The sequence below is a fragment of the Gossypium arboreum genome, chromosome 11 (genome assembly GCF_025698485.1).
Source record: "Gossypium arboreum isolate Shixiya-1 chromosome 11, ASM2569848v2, whole genome shotgun sequence".
Taxonomy (NCBI): domain Eukaryota; kingdom Viridiplantae; phylum Streptophyta; class Magnoliopsida; order Malvales; family Malvaceae; genus Gossypium; species Gossypium arboreum.
In genome coordinates this window covers 36489941-36510344 of record NC_069080.1, presented here as the reverse complement: position 1 = coordinate 36510344, position 20404 = coordinate 36489941, and the positions used below count along the sequence as shown (strand labels likewise).

General features: G+C 33.1%; 3 protein-coding genes across 3 annotated transcripts; all 3 read left to right on the top strand.

The window, feature by feature from the left end:
- Window positions 1-904: 904 nt before the first annotated feature.
- Window positions 905-1345, top strand: LOC108471322 (uncharacterized). The gene has a single exon (XM_017772958.1). It carries the CDS (start codon window positions 905-907, stop codon window positions 1343-1345), a length of 441 nt encoding a protein of 146 aa, XP_017628447.1.
- Window positions 1346-9893: 8548 nt separating this feature from the next.
- LOC108474073 (SUMO-conjugating enzyme SCE1) lies at window positions 9894-13241 on the top strand. The gene is made up of 5 exons (XM_017775966.2): window positions 9894-10170; window positions 10270-10353; window positions 12400-12552; window positions 12652-12765; window positions 12938-13241. The coding sequence occupies exons 1-5, from the start codon at window positions 10102-10104 to the stop codon at window positions 12998-13000; spliced, it is 483 nt and encodes a 160-aa protein (XP_017631455.1). The 5' UTR covers window positions 9894-10101; the 3' UTR covers window positions 13001-13241.
- Window positions 13242-15365: 2124 nt separating this feature from the next.
- LOC108471213 (RNA-binding protein L) lies at window positions 15366-18881 on the top strand. Its single transcript, XM_017772828.2, has 10 exons — window positions 15366-15920; window positions 15997-16059; window positions 16245-16329; window positions 16452-16517; window positions 16736-16808; window positions 16996-17041; window positions 17566-17648; window positions 17713-17782; window positions 18262-18347; window positions 18436-18881. Exons 1-10 carry the CDS (start codon window positions 15549-15551, stop codon window positions 18476-18478), a joined length of 987 nt encoding a protein of 328 aa, XP_017628317.1. The 5' UTR covers window positions 15366-15548; the 3' UTR covers window positions 18479-18881.
- The last annotated feature ends 1523 nt before the right edge of the window (window positions 18882-20404 follow it).

The following is a 20404-nucleotide window of genomic DNA, read 5'->3' as shown; positions in this document are numbered from 1 at the left end:
TCTAGTTATGTGAAGTAACATTTCTTGGACATGTGGTTTCTATTGAGGGATTAGAGTTAACCCTCGAAAGATTGAGGCTGCCTTGGATTGGAAGCAGCCTAAGACGATATCTGAGATCCACAGTTTTCTAGGATTGGTAGGATACTATCGATGTTTTGTAGAGGGGTTTTCACTTATTGCAGCACCTTTGACTAAGCTGCTACGTAGGGTGTGCTGTTTATCTGGACTGATGCACAGCAAGAGAGCTTCGAGAAGCTCAAAACTATATTGACTGAGGCTCCTGTTTTGATACAGCCAGAGAGTGACTATGGACTTCGTTAGTAGGTTGTCCCTTACACCCACTAAGAAAGATTCAGTGTGGGTTATAGTAGATTGGTTGACCAAGTCCGCCTACTTCATATCGGTGCGTACTGACTACTCTCTGCAGAAACTGGCTAAACTATATGTGTCTGAGATAGTGAGACTGCGTGAGGTACCGGTTTCGATCATTTTTTATAGGGATTCTTGCTACATGTCTCGATTCTGGAAGAAGCTACATGAAGCTATGGATACAAGGTTGGTCTTCAGTATTGTGTTCCATCCTCAGATCGATGGTCAATCTGAGAGGGTGATCCAGATATTAGAGGACATGTTGAGGAGTTGCGTGATTGATTTCCGAGGTAGTTGGGAGGATTACCTACCACTAGCAGAGTTTGCTTATAACAATAGCTATCAGTCTAGCATACAGATGGCACCTTACGAGGCATTATATAGTCGTAGGTGTCACACTCCTTCATGTTAGACTGAGTTGGGCGAGCGACGTGTTCTAGGTCCTGAACTGGTTTCTGATACCGAGGATAAAGTTAGATTGATTTGAGATCGACTGAAAGCGGTATCTGATAGAAAAAAGTCGTATGCAGATCTGATGCGTCGAAAGATAGAGTATTCTGTGGAGGACTTCATTTATCGCAAGGTCTCACCATGGAATAAAGTACTGAGGTTTAGTCACAAAGGCAAGCTGAGCCCTAGGTTTATTAGGTCTTACCGTATTCTGAAACGAGTGGGGCCAATCGCATATCTGTTGGAACTACCTCTAGAGTTGGATCGCATTCATGATGTTTTTCAAGTTTCGATGTTGATATGCTACCACTCTGATCCCACGCATATTATTTCGGTGGAGGACATTGAGGTTAGACCAGATCTGACGTTTGAGGATGAGCTAGTACAGATTCTAAATCACGACATTAAAGTTCTACAATGGAAGTCTATCCCCTTAATAAAAGTGTTGTGGCGGAATCATAGCACTGAGGAGGGCACTTGGGAGCTGGAGGACTTGATGCGTCAGCAGTATTCTCACCTTTTCTGATTAGGTAAAATTTTGAGGATGAAATTTTCTTCTAGGGGGTAGAGTTGTAACGCCCCAAATTTTTTTAATTCCAGCTTATGTGATTTTGCAGCACAAAAATATCTATATGTGTTTCTGAAATTAGTTTATACAATTGTCTGTCTGCTTCAGTGATTATGTGTTCTGGGTGTGTGTAGGAGGTCCCAAGTTCAAGTCACAACTTGGGTAAATTTTGGCACTTTTATGAATAAAGCTCTCACTGGGGTCGGTAGGCTTTTAAGTTATTGTTTGTAAAATGATATCAGAATGGGCTTTCTGGTCTGGTGGTTAAGTAGAGTGTTTCATTGAATGAGGTCCTAAGTTTGATTCCCTACTTTGGCTTTATTTTTGTACGATTATGGGGAGGAATTTGAGTGGCAATGGAATTCTAAGTACTGGGGATTTGGTAGAGAGAATTAGGGGATGTGGTTTTCGGGATTAACGTTTTTTCTTTTCTGATCAATCTTTTCTTTCAAAAAAACACCAAATTTTCAGTTTCTCTTTTCTCTATTCTCACGCCACTTTTATTTTGCTGCCGTCCCCATCTACTGTTTTAATTTCTGTTACCAACCTCTAGTCTTCGTCTTCTCCGTTACTCTCTCGTGCATTGTTGGTAAGTCTTTCGTAACTATAGTGTAAATTTGGTTTATGGGTTTTTGATGACTTGGTCTACTATTTCATGGGAGAACGTTAAAGGCTGGAGTGTATCAATTAACGTTGAAGCGGTGTGGATACGCTATCACTCAAGTGAAGGTAAGAAGGATGAAGGTTTTGAGTTTAATATCTCAGTTTAGCTTCATTTAAGATTCGCTTTAACACTAAAATTTGGCTCTGGAATGTCAATTATAGGTTTCTGAAGGCTCTAGAGTGCTTACGCATCGAAAACAGTACAAGTGTGAACTTGGAAACACAGAAAACGAGAATCGAAAAAAGTCAAAAAATGATTCTTTTGATGTCATACGACCGTGTGGTAGGTCGTGTGTGAGGCTGTGAGCCACAACACGATCGTGTGATCGACGAGCTAGGCTGTGCACAAGTGACACACCCGTGTGATGGCCGGACAAGGCCGTGTGCGACATACGGGTTAGACCTATTGGGCCGTGTGGGCCACATGGGCATGTGTGCCCCTACAGGCAGGCCAAATAGGTATGTGAGCCTATTTTTTTTAAAATGATCTGCAAGGTTACACGGATCACCCAAGTCGACTGTAGTCCTATTGTAGGGTCGATAAGCGTTACTTAGACACCTTTTATGTGATCTGATTATATGGTGTCTGACTGAGCATGATATTTGTACTGAAGTGAATGTATGCTTGGTTATTTGCATGTTGCATGTCATATTTGGTATGTTACATTGCATTGGGGAAGGTTGATTATATTTTGGATGAAGTGTCTGAAAGGCTTTAAGCTTGTTATCTGGCAACTCTGCTATATTATTCTGTTTATGTGTCGCATTTCGGTACAATATGTTGGGTAGGGATGAGTGGGTTGATTATATCCCCACATGGTGTGTAGGGCTGGACGGAGATGGTATGTAGAGGCTGGTGGGTAGGATTCTGGTATTCGATTCTGCATTTTGTATCTGATTGGGCTAAGGCCTTAATATATTTCTGACTTTGTATTTGATTGGGTAAAGGCCCTATTATATATATATATATATATATATTTGATTCTGCATCCGAGTGGGCTAAGGCCCAAACTGTTTCTGTAATGGGCTCCGGCCCAGTCTGTGATTTTTGATTTCTGGTGATTACTTTGTACGTTTGATATCTGTGGGGATTACACACTGAGTTGTGAAACTCACCCTTTTCTATTTTATCTGTCCAGGTAATCCTCAGTGTTAGACGGATCGGTGCAGCGGAGGACTTGACAGTGACCACTGCTACTGCCTCACGATAAATTTATGGTTTATACTTATCATGGTTTTAATTTTTATTTGGGAAATTTTAACGTAATTATGGCCATTATGTATTTTGTTTAAATTTGGGATTTGTAACGTTTATGGTTTTACTGCTATTAGTAGGAAAACTCGAGTTTTCAATACAAACAAACATTTTATCAAAATACACACAAATTCGCAAACTATTTTAAAAGCTTCCGCAAAGTATAACGTTTTGAAAATGGATAATGATTGCAAACAAATGACACGTTTTTGAAATTAGCATAAGGTAATGAAAAGTGGTACAAATGGAGAAATGGTCTTAACGTCACTACGATTTCTAAAGCACTATCATGTGACATCGCCAGATTCAGCCATAATGTCTAGGCCGGGTTTGAGGTGTTACAGGTACAATGTTACCAACATAGTTGATCCTCAACTAAGTCACCTGGCTTCTTTTAAGTCGACTAGTTGTAGGAGCCACATTAAATGTACCAGATTTCGAGATTTATCTAGCATTAGAAGACCCTCGATTAACCTCAATATGAATGCTCACGCGAATAATTGTCTTTTAATTGCACTAGAGGAGTTGTCGAGATGTGAGAAATTGTCTTCTAACCATTTCATTTCTATCCGGCTACCACTAAACTTGTTTGGCACCTTGTCTAATAGTTAGTAGCAAATTGCGCTCCAATCGCCAATGTGTACTACCCCCGTAATGATAGACCCATCAATCGATAAACCAAGTTGTAATGCTACATCCTCAAGTGTAATTGTACACTCACTGCACAGAAGATGAAATGTGTGTCTCAGATTTCCATCTTTCCAACAAAGTGCTTATAAGTGTGGGCTCCAATTTAGTCCCCCTGAGCATAGGAGACACATGCAAGAATCTCGCCTCTTGCAAGTGTTGTTCAATGACACGCGATGCCCTCGCACTTAAATTGTGTATATACATCTCAATAATTCGATTCTTCGGTCTAATTATATAAACATAAAAAAATTAAAAAATTAATAATATTAACAATTTAATAATTACATTAATTAAAATAAAAAATGTAATAATGTTTTCATACCGTTTGTAATTGGACGTTGGAAATGTGTTTATGATCCAAACGCATAAGAGAAATTGCCATTTTTAAATTTATGAAAAACAAAGAAATACAAAATATAATATCGAGACAAGAAGAATTTGAGAGAAATTGAATGAAAAAATTGAGAATAAAATAGTTAAGGGAATTGAGAGAATAGAGAGAATAGATGAATAGGATTGAGAGAATAAGATTTGAATGAAAAAGAAAAAAGAAAATGAGTTGGGGATATATAGTAAATAAACTAGCTATTAGAAAAAAAAAATTAAACTAGCCATTGGGTTCTAGCTGTTGAATTTTTTGACCGTTAGAAAAATTACTGTTGGACAAAAATGCATCTAGCAAGAAGCATTTTCAGTTAAGAAGGAAGCAAAAAGATTAGTAGATCCTATAGGGCACTGGAATATGAGTAATTTAAAATTCGATATATTTAATAGACAATTTGAAGGGTAAAAATTGATTAAAATTATGAAATGTAAGGACAAATTTATCACAATATGAGCATTGAAATTTTATTAAGATTAACCAAATATTAATGAATCTTAATACTATTGATTATATAAAATAATCAAATAAATATTATTTTCGAAATTTAAACATAGAAATGTAATTCTAAAATTTAAATATTCAAATCAAGCATAGGTTTTAACAATTGTCTAGGCCCAATCTTGAGGGTCGTCAGGAGGTGTGGTTGCTTAGTGTTCAAAGTTAAAAGGGGTCTAAAATATTTTCTTTTTTAGTTTTTAAGGGGCCTAAAAAAGATTTTTTAACTTTTAATGGTCCAATAAATTTTTTTACTAACTTTTAAAAGACTTAAAAAATTTTCTCTAACTTTTAATAAACCTAAAATCCCATTTTATTATTTTTCTTAAGACCCAAAAATGTCAAGAATATGCCTTCTAACTACCTTCCACAATTATTTCAAGATTAAATGCAAAAGCATTAAGTCAATTTTTAAAAATAAAAAAATAATGGGAGAAGATTAGTTTTGAAATTTGAATAAATTGTATCCGCTAAAAAGAAGCTTCAAGATTGAGAGAAACATTTTGAATCTTGTTAGCAACGGAGGGTCAAGAAGTTATGACCTATTCTTATTTTTAAGCAAGTAACGCAGTTGGAAATGTCCCATTCGCGATCACATCATTAAATTGAAAAAATAAATTATCCCTAAAATCATAACACTTGGATTGATATTATTTTTGGTCAAGAATCCTTACGCAAAAAGGGATCTTTTTCTAGGCCAATTGGATGCTACTTAAAACCTCATCTTCGTACTAGTGTGGATTCAATATCTTCAAATACATAGAAATGATTTAAGTGTTAAAAGGGGGATTTCCTTTAAATATAATTTTTATTTTCAAAATAACGTTAATATAAATTTTGTCACCTGTATTAATTGATATTTTTAGGAACTTTGACTGTCCACCTTATTATCTTGTTTTTTTTTTTAGTGTTTGAACAACAAATAAAACATCTAATTTTGATAAGTCAAAATTTTCATTACATATTTGACTCATGTGATTTAGTTTTGAAATATTACTAAAGAGAATTCCATTGCTAGAGTATGGTATGATCATTTATTATACATTGATTTTCTTAGAAAAGGAAAGAGGAAAGTTTCTGTAACAACTCATTTTCAGTGATGGCAAAAACAATAATTTTGAAACCATAAATCCAATGAGCGAGCTAGAATTTTAATATTTATTTAAAGTTTACAAGTAATTATTAGAGTCTTATTAAAGTTTCGTTAAGAATTTTTTAGATTTAAATAGTTAATTAGATAAAAATGACCAACTGTAAAAGACGCAAAAGATGAGTTTTAGTAAATAAATGGATTAAGTGGCTTTGAAAATGAAAATTTATGGACTTAGTTGGTAATTATATCATACCTAATGTTGAACTCGTGTTATTATTTGTTAGTTAAAATAATTAAGGTTAAAGTGGTAATTTGGAAAAGTAAAAAATAAAACAAAACAAACAAAATGAGAGTTGTCATCTTCCTAGTGCTATCACCGAAATTAAAGGGAGAAAAACACCATTGTTAGAGTTTTGGTTCGGCTAAGAGATTTTAGCTTGCATGGTAAGTAATTCTTACTTATTCTTAGTAATTTTTGTGTTTTTAAGTTTGTATTAGCTTAATCTAACTAGTTCGGGGGTTAATTTGTAAAATTTTTAAAGGTTGAGGGACTTGCCATGAATTAATTTGATGTGTTTGTGAAGATGTTTGATAGAAATTTAAGTTTGATTGATGAATGAGCTTATTTTGTTAAAAGATTTTAGTGATTTTGAGTACTAGGGATTAAATTGTTGAAAGTGTAAAATCCAATGATACTAATGTGAAATTTAGGTAAATTTGGATTGTATGGAAACTCTAGTAAAATTAGTTAGCATGGTTTTGGTTGGAAAAGTGGTGAAATTGCAAGTTAAGGGTTAAGAACTAAATTGTATAAAAGATAAAACGTTAGAAGTAAATTTATAATTTATAGTGAAAGGGGTTATAAGTTGGAAATTGGTTGTTTTAAGCTATTTGAAATGCTTAATTGAATGAAATTCATATTTAGATCGAGATACTAATCAACTAGGCTTAGATCGAGGAAAAGCTAAAATGGTGAACTAAATATCAGCCTCGTTTTTACAACTGTTTTATCAAAGGAAGTTCATATCTTATTTTCTAATTTTACATTTGAATTTATAAGATTAATTGATGGTTTTCTCTGTATATGCAATTATGTAATATTTTTTTAGATTGCTTTGAATTGTATCGGAGAAAGGATCGGGATTGTAATATCTCATGATATTATATTTGAAAAGGAAAAGACCATGGTTGAAAGACACAATGGCATTTCATTCGATTCTTCCAAATTCTTGAAAAGGTTGAAAAGGAAGTTACCCGAAAAGAATAACACATGAAAAGGTTGAAAAGGAAATTACCTGAAAGGGATAACACATGAAAAGTTGAAAAGGATATATCTAAAAATGATATTAAATGAAAAGGATGTATGGAAAAGGGAATCATGGAATGAACCATTTGGTAAAGGTTTGTATATGTTTTGAAATAATTATGTATTTTGTTGAATTGAGAAAGAAGATGCTTGATTATGTTTTGATGATATTAATTTTGAGACCTTATGCATGATATGGCACATATAATGAGTTATGTACTTTCAATATGTATTTATTTGCTAATTGTGAAATGGTGTATATAGGAGGAATTATGCATATATGAATTTAACAATGCTTGAATGGTTAATCATGGAATTGTTATTTGGTAAGTTTTAGTTCTTTTATACGAACTTACTAAGCATCGTTCACTTACGTGATATTTTGTTGCTCTGTCTTGTAGATTCAGAAAGCTTGTTCAGTTGAATTTCTATTGGAGCTCTATCACACTATTCATCGTTCATTTTGGTAGTTTTTGGATATTTCATCTTTTGGTAATGAATGGCATGTATAGGAATTTTATGTAATAGGTATGTTGGTTTAGTAAGAACTTATGGTAGGTTTTGGCCTTGTTTGAACTTAGTTGTATATAAGACTTTAGTTTGGTTGGTACATGTTTTGTTTTGGCTTGTAAATGTATATGTATGTTATGTCTTTGGGTCACTTTTAAATGCATTAAAAAAATGTGACTTATTCATATATGTTTAGAGTGGTTTCATAATGTGTGAATATGGTAATGATGTTTAGGTTATAATGTAGCATTGAATGTATGAAATTGTTATGATTGTGGTGCCTTTGAATAGCATATTGGTTAGAATTTATAGGTTACTTAATTTGGTATATTTTGAATGAGTTTGAAGAGTGTTTTGATCATAGAAATGTATGTGCAAATAGTGTACCTTGTTAGGCAAGAATAAGAGTTGTAATGGCTTGTTTTAGGGGCTAATTTGGGACACACGGCCTAGGACACGGGCTGTCACACGGTCATGTGTCGCACACGGTCTACTCGACGGTCGTGTGTCTTTATTTTTTTAAGTGCAGGTTTCACACGGTTTGAGACATGTCTTGCGACACAGTCGTGTAACCCAACTTCGAATATACACACGGTTGAGCACAAAATCTGCGACATGACTGTGTGACCCTATTTCGAATAACCAAATGGGCGGGTATACAAGTTGGGACATGGTTGTGTCCAGACTTCGAATGTCCACACTGTCTAGACTATGTCACACTGCCGTGTGACCCCTGTTTCCAAAATTTTCATGTTTTTCCAAAATTTTCTAATTTATTTCAAATTGATCCCTAATTGTTCGCAAATTATTTTTAGGGCCCGAAGGCTCGATTTAAGGCCTAAATGTGTATGTTGCTACGATTAAGATGAGATGTTGGAATTTATACATAAATTGAATAATTACTTTTTTTTTGAAATTAAAGGTTCTGCTATTGTACCGTAATGCTCCATAACTATAATCCGATAATAGAGATAGATTTAGGGTGTTACAATTTTATTTGTTGAAAGACTTTATCATTATACTTTAAGAAAGTTTGAAGCTATTGAGAAGTTGTACTATGAAGAGTTTTATGGGACTCAAAATAAGCTATTTGTTAAAATCAACTATTAAATTGAAGATAAAATCTTATCTGATTTTGACTAGAATGACTCTCGAAGAAGTATAAATAAGTAGGTTAGTCGCACATTGTGACATAGTTTTTAGAGTGTCTTTTTCGATTGCTTTATTGTGTATTCTTTTACTATTTTGATTGAAGTATTACTTAAAGAGTTTTCAAGATTTTGCATTTGAGGATAATTTGGAAGAATGATTGTAAAAGTTAGATTCAATATTGAGCTGCAATTATCTATTGTTATAAGAGTAAATTGGTTTTAAGTCAATAGGTAATTCAATTTAATTAGTATATATAACCGTTCCCTGAGCAAGGCTTTACAAAGTAGAATTAATGAATCCGAAGTTGATCTTTATTCTCTCATACTTTGCTTATTACTTCACTTTGTCATAAGCTGCTTTGTTATAACAATAATTTAAATATTAAATTGGAGCAACTACAAATAGAAAGCTTTTTCAGATTAAATGAGAGTTAAATATATATAATCCTAAAAAAAAAGGCTATTTGCGTTTAACAAGCAAGTAAAGATTAAAACATTTTTAATAATTAAATGAGGTTGTTGATAATCATAACACTACCATCTTGGAATTTGGTCAACCAATTAAGTGGTTGGCAATTGAAATTTGAAACAACCTCGGGCTTTAATGGATCCAATAATGGGCTCAAGCTCTATGCGTGGCCCAATAAAAGAAGGCACGTGACTGGCGAGGAGTATAGTGGCGTGGATTTCACGCCGGAATATAATACAACAGCTAATTCATTGACTTTTTTGTATTTAAACTTTTTAAAGCCAAAGATTAATTAATCCAACCTAAATATACATATATCTAAAAGCAACGAAGGTACCCCTTGGGATTGGGACCCACCCCCACCAGATCAAATCTTAACCGCACGTTTCTCTCTTGGTCAACTCGGCGCAACGACTCCTCTCTTCATCAAGGGCACAACCGGAAGACCAAAATAATTAATATTTTATTATTTTCTTTTTATTTTAGACGACCAAGAGAAATTGAAAATGGAAAAGTCGATTCCATCAACGCCCTTTTTTTTTTAATATAATATTCTTTATTATTAAAATTAAACCAAAAAAAAACAATTATTTAAGAAAGGGGAAGAAAGAACATTTGGGTGAGGGTTTTAGAGAGAGAAAGAGAAGGCCGGAATCTGAAAGACAAGACACAGAGAAAAAGAGAGAGAGAGAGAGAGATGTCGGGAGGAATAGCGCGTGGTCGACTCGCCGAGGAACGTAAGGCATGGAGGAAGAACCATCCCCATGTCCGTGGAGTTTGTTTCCCTGCTCTTGTTTCTTTTTTTCTGGGTTTCATGTTTTAATTTTTTTTTATTTGTTTGATTTTTTTGTTGTTGAAATTTTAGGGTTTTGTTGCGAAACCAGAGACGTTGCCTGATGGAACGGTCAATTTGATGGTGTGGCATTGCACGATCCCTGGTAAAGCAGGAGTAAGTCGAAGAACTTCTATTTAATTTCTGTATTTTTCTTTTTCATTATCGTCGGTAAAGTTTAATGTATTCTGCTTGTTGAGTTTGGTTCGTCAATTATTTTCTCTTATTTCTTTGGACGTGGATGCTGTTGTGCTGTTTATAGATTTTAAGATTTTAGGGTTCGTTTCTTCATTTTGGCCTTAGAGAGGTTTTTTTTCCTTTAAAGAGAGAGGGCGCTGCTGATTGATGTAAATGAACCCAAGTTTTATGTGATTTTATTGGGTTAAAACATGGACTAGCAAAGATATTGATAATTCTGGATTAAATTGAGTGCTGTGCTTTCCATATAGGATAATAGGAATATTTCTTTCTATTATGGTGCATATGGTATATGCGTGGTTTGTATGACTAGCTCGCATTCAGAATGCCGAGCCTAAACAAGTTTTTCATATATTTGTGGGTTACATCATATGTTATTTTCTTTTTTATTTTTTCTCGAGAATTTTAGGAAAATGGTGATTGATAGTAAACATGGATGGATATTGAAGTCTGTGTGCTGACAATTTAATATGGTTTTTCTTTTTCTTTTGGGTACATAAAAAGGGGAAGGAATAATGGATTTTAGGCTTTTATAAAGTAAGTTTTCGTTATATTTAAACAATCATCTATTGATGGTCAGTATGTTACAGTATGTAGATTTTTTATACTAGTCAGCTTTACATGATTTTATCAATCATGTTGTGAACAAGGACTTGTGGACTGGAAGCCTGGCAATATATTAGTTGTTTCTCAGATTCTCACAACTTGGTACTGTTATCCTTATTTTAATGGGTTATAGAATGGTTATGTGGCATTCGTGGCCCCTAGACAAGAGTTCTGTTATCATAAGGTGCTTTAAACTAATTGCTATCAGTTTTAATTCCTCTGCACTTCCCTCTTGTCTAAAGCTGTTATGAGTATCTCAGCTATTCTTACATTTCTCCTTCCTTTCTGTTTCAGGAGTTCTAATGGTTGCTGAAGCTCTAGCTTTCTCTTTCTCTTTTCTTTGCTTTAGTACACAAGCACACAGAGGCATGTTTTAACTGAATTGCATATCCTGACAGTCCATTTTCCTATCATTTTTGGCTGTTTTTATTTGGTGGTTCACCAACATAGATCGAAGTTCTTGTCCTTTGTTAGTTATTCAGTAATTAACCTGGTGTGGGGTGTTGGTTAGAATTAGGTTGCATTCATCATTGTTATTTTGTGTTAATGTAGATTCATTTGCGTTATTGACCATTATTGTATTTTCCTGAAATTCATCTGGTGGTGATAAAAATATGTATTTTTGTTGTCTCTTAACCTTGGAAAGTGGATCACCATTTAAAGCATGGGTATTTCTAGATATTACCAGGAGAAAGATTTTGGGATTTAGTAGCTCACTGCTTGCTTCTTAAGGCATCAACAATTTCAACAAGTAGCATGGCGCTTCAAACAGCCTTTTCTAGAATTTTAAGTCATGAGGTTTTTGACTATTTGTATGTTGCAGACAGATTGAGCGCTAACAAGTTTGTGCTGCAAGTTTTAGATTTTCTTTGCAGCATTGGTGGTTGTTATTTAACTTGAAGAGTGACAGCTTTGTGGTATTGGTTTTGATCTTGTAATGATATTGCACCTCTGAAATTTTGGTTGTCGGTTTCCTTATTTGCCTTATATATTAATTTCTTGAATGATGTCTGCAACTTTTATTCAATTCCTCTCAATATTATTTTTGCCCAATTCGTTCTATCTATCTGTCGTTACTATTCAGATCTGAGTTTTTGTTCTTTATATGGACAAGCTTGAAGGTGTGATATCTGGATGCTTGTAATTTTATCTGGAGCATTTATTAAAGTCGTCAAAATGCTTCTTTTTCTTAAAAAAATCATGTTTAGAAAGTCAAATATTTGATTAAAAGGACTCATGAGAGTGTTGTGCCAATATATAGAGAGGAGTATTTAAAGAAAGTGTGCATGTTTGAATAGTTGTAGCTGTGTTTCTTTTAATGTTTGGATAGCTTAACTCCTTGCATCATCTATGTTACAGACTGATTGGGAGGGTGGCTACTTCCCGCTCACGCTCCATTTCAGTGAAGATTATCCCAGCAAGCCTCCAAAGTGTAAATTTCCCCAGGGCTTTTTCCACCCAAATGTTTATCCATCTGGTACTGTTTGCCTTTCAATCCTAAATGAGGATAGTGTACGTATCTCCTCCTCTTCAATAATGGTTACGTGTTTGAATAGTTGTATTTCAGTCTATACAACCTGAATTTTCATGCCATTCTTATGTTGTACATAGGGTTGGAGACCAGCCATAACTGTGAAGCAGATTCTTATTGGAATCCAAGATCTTCTGGATGCTCCAAACCCTGCTGATCCTGCTCAAACTGAAGGGTATCACCTCTTCATCCAGGTATATTTTTTAAGTTGAGATTTTGCGAAGACTTCAAAACTTCCTGAAATTGGGGGCAACTGTATTTTTAGTTCATTAAATTTGGGTGTTTTAAACATGATTGAATGAGGTTTTGGATTATTGTAATCAAAATCAAAGAATGACAAGCATAATCTTGTTTTGGTATATGCAGGATGCTAATGAATATAAGAGAAGGGTTCGCCAGCAAGCCAAGCAGTACCCACCTCTGGTCTAGTCTGTTGTTATTAAAAAATAGTAACTAAGACTTTCCATGAAATTGCTGGTAAAATGCCGGCTGGGTTGGCTGCTTGCCTCATGTATATTGCTAGACTTGGCTTTTGCTAAGAGAAAATATGCTTCCTTGGGTATTTGGTAATCTATATAAACTGTATGAACCAGCATTGGTATTTCAACTCTCATCGGATTCGGATTAATGGTTGTTTCTAATTTTATACTACTAGACTGATAGCTCCAAAGTGAGGCTTGCTTTTCTTTCAGACTCTTTGTTTCAGCAGAGCATCCACCAATGTCTCAAATAAATATGCCAATAGCTTTTAGTACTCGAAATTGGTTTTCTATTAGTGTTTAGCATTTGTACGATCCTGTCCTTTTATGGGGTTCACTTGTGTTTATAGCCTGCACGTTGGTCAGTTTAACTGTCAAGTATTATTGAAATATTTTAAAATTACTAGTAAGGGATGAACTTGGTATTTAGGTTCCTCTACTCTTTTACATGAATTTGGTAATCTTTAAATTTGGTAGTGTGTTTGCGACAAGATTGTATCGGTTGCTCAAGCCAAAGGTAAAATCAATTAACTTGAAATTCACTCAAAATTAATAAAAATTAAAAATTAGTAGATGAATAGTTTAAATCGATTTAATAAATTTTTTATTTAATATCTTTTGTTGGTCTACTAATTGAACTCATCGAGTCGATTGAATTGCGATATAATGATTTGATTAGTTTAACCATTGACTTGGTTATGTAATATTTTGAGATTGTATGTTATAACTTGAATTTTTTGTTTTAATTTTTAAATAATAATGTCGCACAATATTAGAGGTGCATGTTAGCAAATTTTTATATTTTTTAAGTTTAGTGGTTAAAATAAATCTACTTGTTAAGTTCAAATATCAAAGTGGGTTTAGTTGTTGTCAAGTTTAAAGACTAGAAATTATATTATTCCTCATAGTAATTATAATATATTTTATAATAAAATTTAAATTTAAATTTCTTTTATTTAATTTTAAAATTAAAACTAGGCCTAGCTAGGCTGGTTTGAAGTTTGAAAATCCTTACCCGAGTTTGAACCAAACCTATTAAATCAAGAAAGTTGCTCAACTCATGGATATGTTTATTTTTATTTAACTTCTTAAAATTAGTCTATCATCTACAATTTTTCTTTATAATATTATCTTTATAAATATTGTGGGATGTTAAATTCGAGTCTCACCTTGATAAATTAATTTTTATTAAATTATTTACAAAATGTAAATATTTTTTTGTTAATATTCAAATGCTAAAATTATAGATTAGATTCTGTTTATTTAGCTACAAAAATAGTATAAGGACTTATTTAAATAAGTGTAGTATGTTAACATTTAATAATTTTAGAATTATTTTATTTAAGGTCAATTTGTTTACATGTAAATATTTTTCAGTAAAATATTTTTATTTTTTACGGAAATTATTCTCCAAAAAAGGATAAAATCAAAAAAATTAAGAAAAATGTCTAACTAAATTTTTTTCCGTAAGATATTTTTCAAACTGATAAGGCTCTGTTCACTATCTTCATTGTCAAAGAAACAAAAAAGGGAAGCTTTCAGAGCAACAAAAGAGAAGTTCTCCTCACTGTCAAAGAAAACAATCTCTTATATTCTAATTTTATATTTTTTACAATTTAATCCAAAAAATCCAAATTTTTACTAGTCTACAATTTAATTCCTCAAAAATAGATTTTCTTATTCTACGATTCAGTCCTAAACCTCGTTTTGTACAATTTTATAAAATATTCCCTTTTCTAAAATTTCTAGGTTTTATAATTTAGTCCTTACAAATAAAATTTTCAAAAATAGCCATTGATTTTTGAACAATTAAGCTTTCATATTCTATTTTCAAAATTGTAAAATCTCAAACAATGTAAATTAGTCCTAAAACTCAAGTTTAGAAATGTTTACAATTTAACCCTATTGTTTCAAACATTACTATTTCATGCTTAACTTTTCAAATTTTCATATTCCATAATCATATAATTTAGTTACTATTCAATGTTTCAGATTTCACTACTCAAACCCTTAGAATTAAAATTTACAAATTTTACAATTTAATCCTTCAATTTTATCAAATTAAATCATGTTTCAACTTACTCATCTAAATAATATTCAAAATAAATATTTACCACATTCATCTTAATTAAACATAAATTTATATTCCTTAATATACTGAAATTAACAATTAAACTTAATTAAATAAATTAAAATTAATTAACACTAAAACATAAATAAAATTTATGAAATAAACTAAATTAAACATTAAGAAGATAATAAAAGTTCATGGTTTAAGTGGGATCCATGAACTAATAATAAAGATTGGAATATGGTTTTACTTGTAATTTTAAGGCATAGGAGTTCATATATTAAACATTTGAGACATCCAACATTGTCTTTCTGCTGCTTAGATCTAAAAAAGAATTTAGTTAATTGGATTATTATTATTATTAGGACACAAACACAGGGAATAACATTAACAATGGCCGGTGCCATTTGACCAAAAGAAAAAAGCTATGGACGACATGGCTGCCTACTATCCTCCACCCTCAGCCCTTCTCCCTCCTCACTACCCTTACTACCAAACCCCTCCACCTGCTGTGACGCCGCCGCCTCCACCTCCTCCTCCTCCTGGTGCTGCTGCCCCTCCCCTCCATTACCACTCCTACATCCCCCACCAACAACCTCCGCTGCCCCCACCACCCCCTTTCGCCTCATATTCCCTTCCTCACCTCGCTGCTTATTCTTCTCATGACTCCGTTCGGACCCTCTTCATCGCCGGCCTTCCCGAAGACATTAAGCCCCGCGAGATTTACAATATTTTCCGCGAATTTCCCGGTTATGAATCATCTCATCTTCGGAGCCCCAATACCTGCCAAAATTCTCAGGTCCTCTGTTCTCAAATTAATTCTAAGAATCTCATTTTTTATAATCGTTGACATTGTATGGTTGGGGTTGTTGTAGCCGTTCGCTTTTGCTGTCTTCTCCGACCAACAGTCTGCGCTCGCCGCGATGCAGGCGCTTAATGTAAGAACTTCTATGCTTTTATCATATTTGGAATTTCTACTCCGAACTCGTAACTTTTATTATAAATGATTAATTATTATGGTAATTTTTTGAATAGTTGAATTTGTTTATAAGTACCAAATTGGCATTGGAAATTCTTTTAGAAATCGGTTGAGAGCCCCATCTTTTGGCACCTTGTTTTACAGGGAATGGTGTTTGATCTTGAGAAAGGATCAACTTTGTTCATTGATTTTGCGAAATCAAATTCCCGATCAAAGCACCCTAGAACAGGTTGATGCCTGTTCTGTTTCTTGTTTTTAATTTAATTTTCAGCAATATGATCATCTGTATGTTTGAAACAATTTGAACCTGAATAGTGAATAATGTATACTTGGTTTGGTTATGGCAAATAGATGAAGAATGGACTGGCTCTAATAAGAAATCGAGGGGATCATTTTCGAGGTCTACCAGTGATTCGTGTAAGATAATCTCCTAGAATTCTGCTTGGACTTTTTTGTGTTCCCACAATCTTTTAAGCTTTGTGTTTCATTGCTGGTTGATGTGGTTAAGTTACTCAATCCATGTTGTCTATTGTCCATATGATGTTACACTTGAAGTATAAATTAGTTACTCACATGGAGGACACATTCGCCTAAAGCTCACATTGCACATGTTTTACACGCTTGGACACTAGCAGGTTTTGGAAGCGTTCACGTGTCTGGAATGGGTAATTCTGCTTACAGCATGATTGGTTATCCACCTGCACAAAGGTCATCTGCACTACTTGAGCACATTTTTATTCCTTGGAAGTGATTGCTTCTAGATGACTTAGCACATCATAGTTTACTTTAAATGAAAGATCTAGGGCTCATGCCCTGCTCCCCAGTGTTGAAGTAAAGGATTTTCTTTTGAGATTTTTGCTTCTCTAATACTTTTTTTTTTTTTGCAACCGTTCAGTTTGGGAAATGTTGATGCCAATGCTGAGTCCACAGCTATGAAATCGGTAAAATGCTTCTATCTTTTTGCTTGAACTTGTGAATAAAAATACATCAGTGAGTTGCCATGTATTTTTTTCCTTTTGTTTGGGATTTTATGGGGAACATTCTCTAGATCTTTCCTGGTTAAAATGTCATTTGTTTTTTTGTCACCAAGCATCCTACCTAGGAAATAATAGTTATCAGATCTTTCATTTAGATGTAAATTTAGCTGGCACGTTCATAGCACTGTTACCTAGTTTGTTATCACCCCATTTTCTTCTTCTTGGCAGCCCATAGGGCTCCTGAAAGAATTCTAGTGTAGAAGGATAAACCCGGACTAACAAATCATGGTTGCAATTGAAATAATTTGAGCCTGTTAATAAATAAACCCTGAAGAGAAACAAACTAAGTGTTCAGTAAAAGGTTGCATTTTTCAATCATTTAGTGAATCTTATCAATGAAACTTAACTTGTTAGGTAAAGTATTATTAGAGTGCCCTTTTTTCTCATATACATTAGCAAAATAATTCTTCAGTCTCTCACTTTTGCAGAGTGCTAGCCCATGTCCGACACTTTTTGTGGCTAATCTAGGGGCAAGTTGTACAGAAGAGGAACTAATTCAAGTATTTTCAAGGTAAGGAGATAGTTTGCCATATAAAATATGCTCATTGTGTATAACTTTCTGTTTCTTCTGTCAGATGCTCTGGGTTTCTGAAGTTGAAAATGCAGAGTACGTATGGAGCTCCAGTTGCATTTGTTGATTTCCAGGTACGTAATTCCTCTCTTGTTTCTATGTTGTGTCTATTCGCTTCTTTGTTTGCTTCGTTTCTCTCTCTCTCTCTCTAAAATACTTGAGAAAAAACTAGCAGTTCTATTTGATAAATAAGAATAATGCACTTGTTCTAGCTTAATGTGCAAGGTGCTCAAGTGTTATACTTCATCTAGTTATGGCTTAAGGGATAGGCTTTGTGTATTTTCGGAAAGGCCATCTTTTTTCCTTTTGTTGGCTGTTGTGAAGAAGTGAGACCAATTTTCAATCTATGTGATTTGGGCCAGATTTAAGTTCCGGTTTTTGACATACGGCGTTTGAATGCATAAAGCTCATTAATTTGTGAACCTCTGTAATTTGCATGAACAAATGATCTCCGCTTCTCTTAGCATTGCAAGTAGGAGTGATGAATGAGTATTTTTTTTCTTTACCTATAAAGAAGCTAACTTACAATCTTAACATGCAATGCTGTTTATAGGATACTGCTTGTTCAACTGGTGCAATCAACTCTCTGCAAGGGACAATTCTATACTCATCACCAGCCGGAGACGGCATGCGCTTGGAGTATCCTTTGATTATCAGCATTATACATTTTCAATTGCATTGCATTTCTTCTACTGTGTTCTTAGGTTTTGCTTAATGATCAATCCAGATATGCGAAATCCCGGATGGGATTGCGAAGGAAACGGAAATAAACGGTATTGAAGCAGAGATTGGTTTGCAATAGTGACAGCAGAAGAACTGCCTGGCAAGCCAACTCCTTCATATCCTCAAAATTTCTTATTTGTAGTATAATAACCAAGTATTACAAGTTTAAGATGAGTTTTGGTTTGGCCTCCACTTAAATTATAACTACTTTTACCCTTAAAAAGCATTATTATTATTGTTGTTCATGTCATATAGCTAGCAAGGTTTTTAAGGAATTTCTTCCTTTCTCCCTAATTAGAACTCTAATTTTTGGTGGAATGTTTTGTAATAATAATAGCAGATGATGATTTCAGTGTCCAGTTAAACTGTAAAAAGCATATATCTGTGTCTTTGTGTACAGGTGGATTTGGATTAAATTTAAATGATTAAGAATGTATGGGTAAATTAAAAGGAGTATTTCCAGAAGTAGAGCACTGCGGTTTATACTTGATTGTGAACTGATCAAAGTGTTGGATAGGAGCATCCTGCGGTATTTAAGAAGAACCCGCTGAAGTTTTGTATCAAAAAATAAGTATAAGTGACTTTTAAATTGACTAATGTTTAAATCTAATAAATTGGCATAATTATGGCTTTGGTTGAATTAGTAGAAAGAATGAAAATTAAGGTGTTTTAGATTCATTTCTCTATAATTTTTTTTTCTATTTTTATCAAAATATAGAAGGAAATAAATACTTTGAAAATAATATTTGTTGTTTTATGAAATAAAAGATTTTTGAAAAATTGCAATCTGAGCTAAGGGTGACATATACTCATTCAAATGTATTATCTATATTATTATTTAAGTTTTTATTGAGTTAGTGTTACACTATATATTTTATTGTTTATTGTATATTTTAAACAAGTATCTCTACTCTAAATCCATGATTTCCACAAGCATATGTGTGTGATAGAATTTTTAGTATTAGTATATAAATTATCTAAATATGCAATATTATTATTTATTTAAACATAAATTACTTAATATTCAAGAGACGAGTTAACATCTTATTGATTTACTTTAAAATTAATAAAAATTAAATATGAAAATTTAATTAATTCAATTTCAAATTAATATATTTTCTCCGTTTAAGTATGCCATAGAAATATATGTATATAATTAAAATTAGTTTGTTAATCAACAATTTTGATAATTAAATTCCATACTTTTAAATTGATTTCTTTATAATAAAATTTGATATAAGAAAGTTGTTAATATTTACTAATTTATGGATGAAATTATAGTAATGAATCTATGAAATGATAACTATATATAATTTTAAATTTTTAGCAGACAGATATTATTAATATTTAAATTTGAAATTGTGATCATTTCATTAATTATTAATTTTTTGTATGAGATAACACTAAATGGTTTATAAGGAACAAACTTCAAAATTATAATTGTATAAATTCATAATAGATAACTTTTTTTTTAAACATAAAGCTCTCATTAACTGATTATTTTGCTGCAACTACCACTCGATTGTCCATTAATGAAGCACTTCTATAGAAGATGTTATCTCTCTGCTCTTGGACACTAAGTTGTTCTAGCAACAAGAGTCTGTTATTCATACTCATCAATAGTATCATCAGCAACATCATCATTAGTTCTAAAGGAGACTCTTTATCAAACTCGTCTTCCCTATCATACTCAAAAATCAACTTCACCATTTTCTTGGATCTCACTAAAGACATTAATGGGGGCATTTTATAGCATAATGGCCCCTTCCTTGGAGCTTGTAGTAAGATATGTGTTTAAGTTTTCTGGTGAAACTTTGAGAAGATTTATTACAAGTAAAACCACGAAATGTATTAGGCATACTTCTATCTTTGGATGGATCTGTAGGCTCATTTGGCTTAAACCTTTCATCTCTTCTATTAAACAATCTAGTTGCCCTTTTAAATTTCAATTACTTACCAATAGTGATAACAGT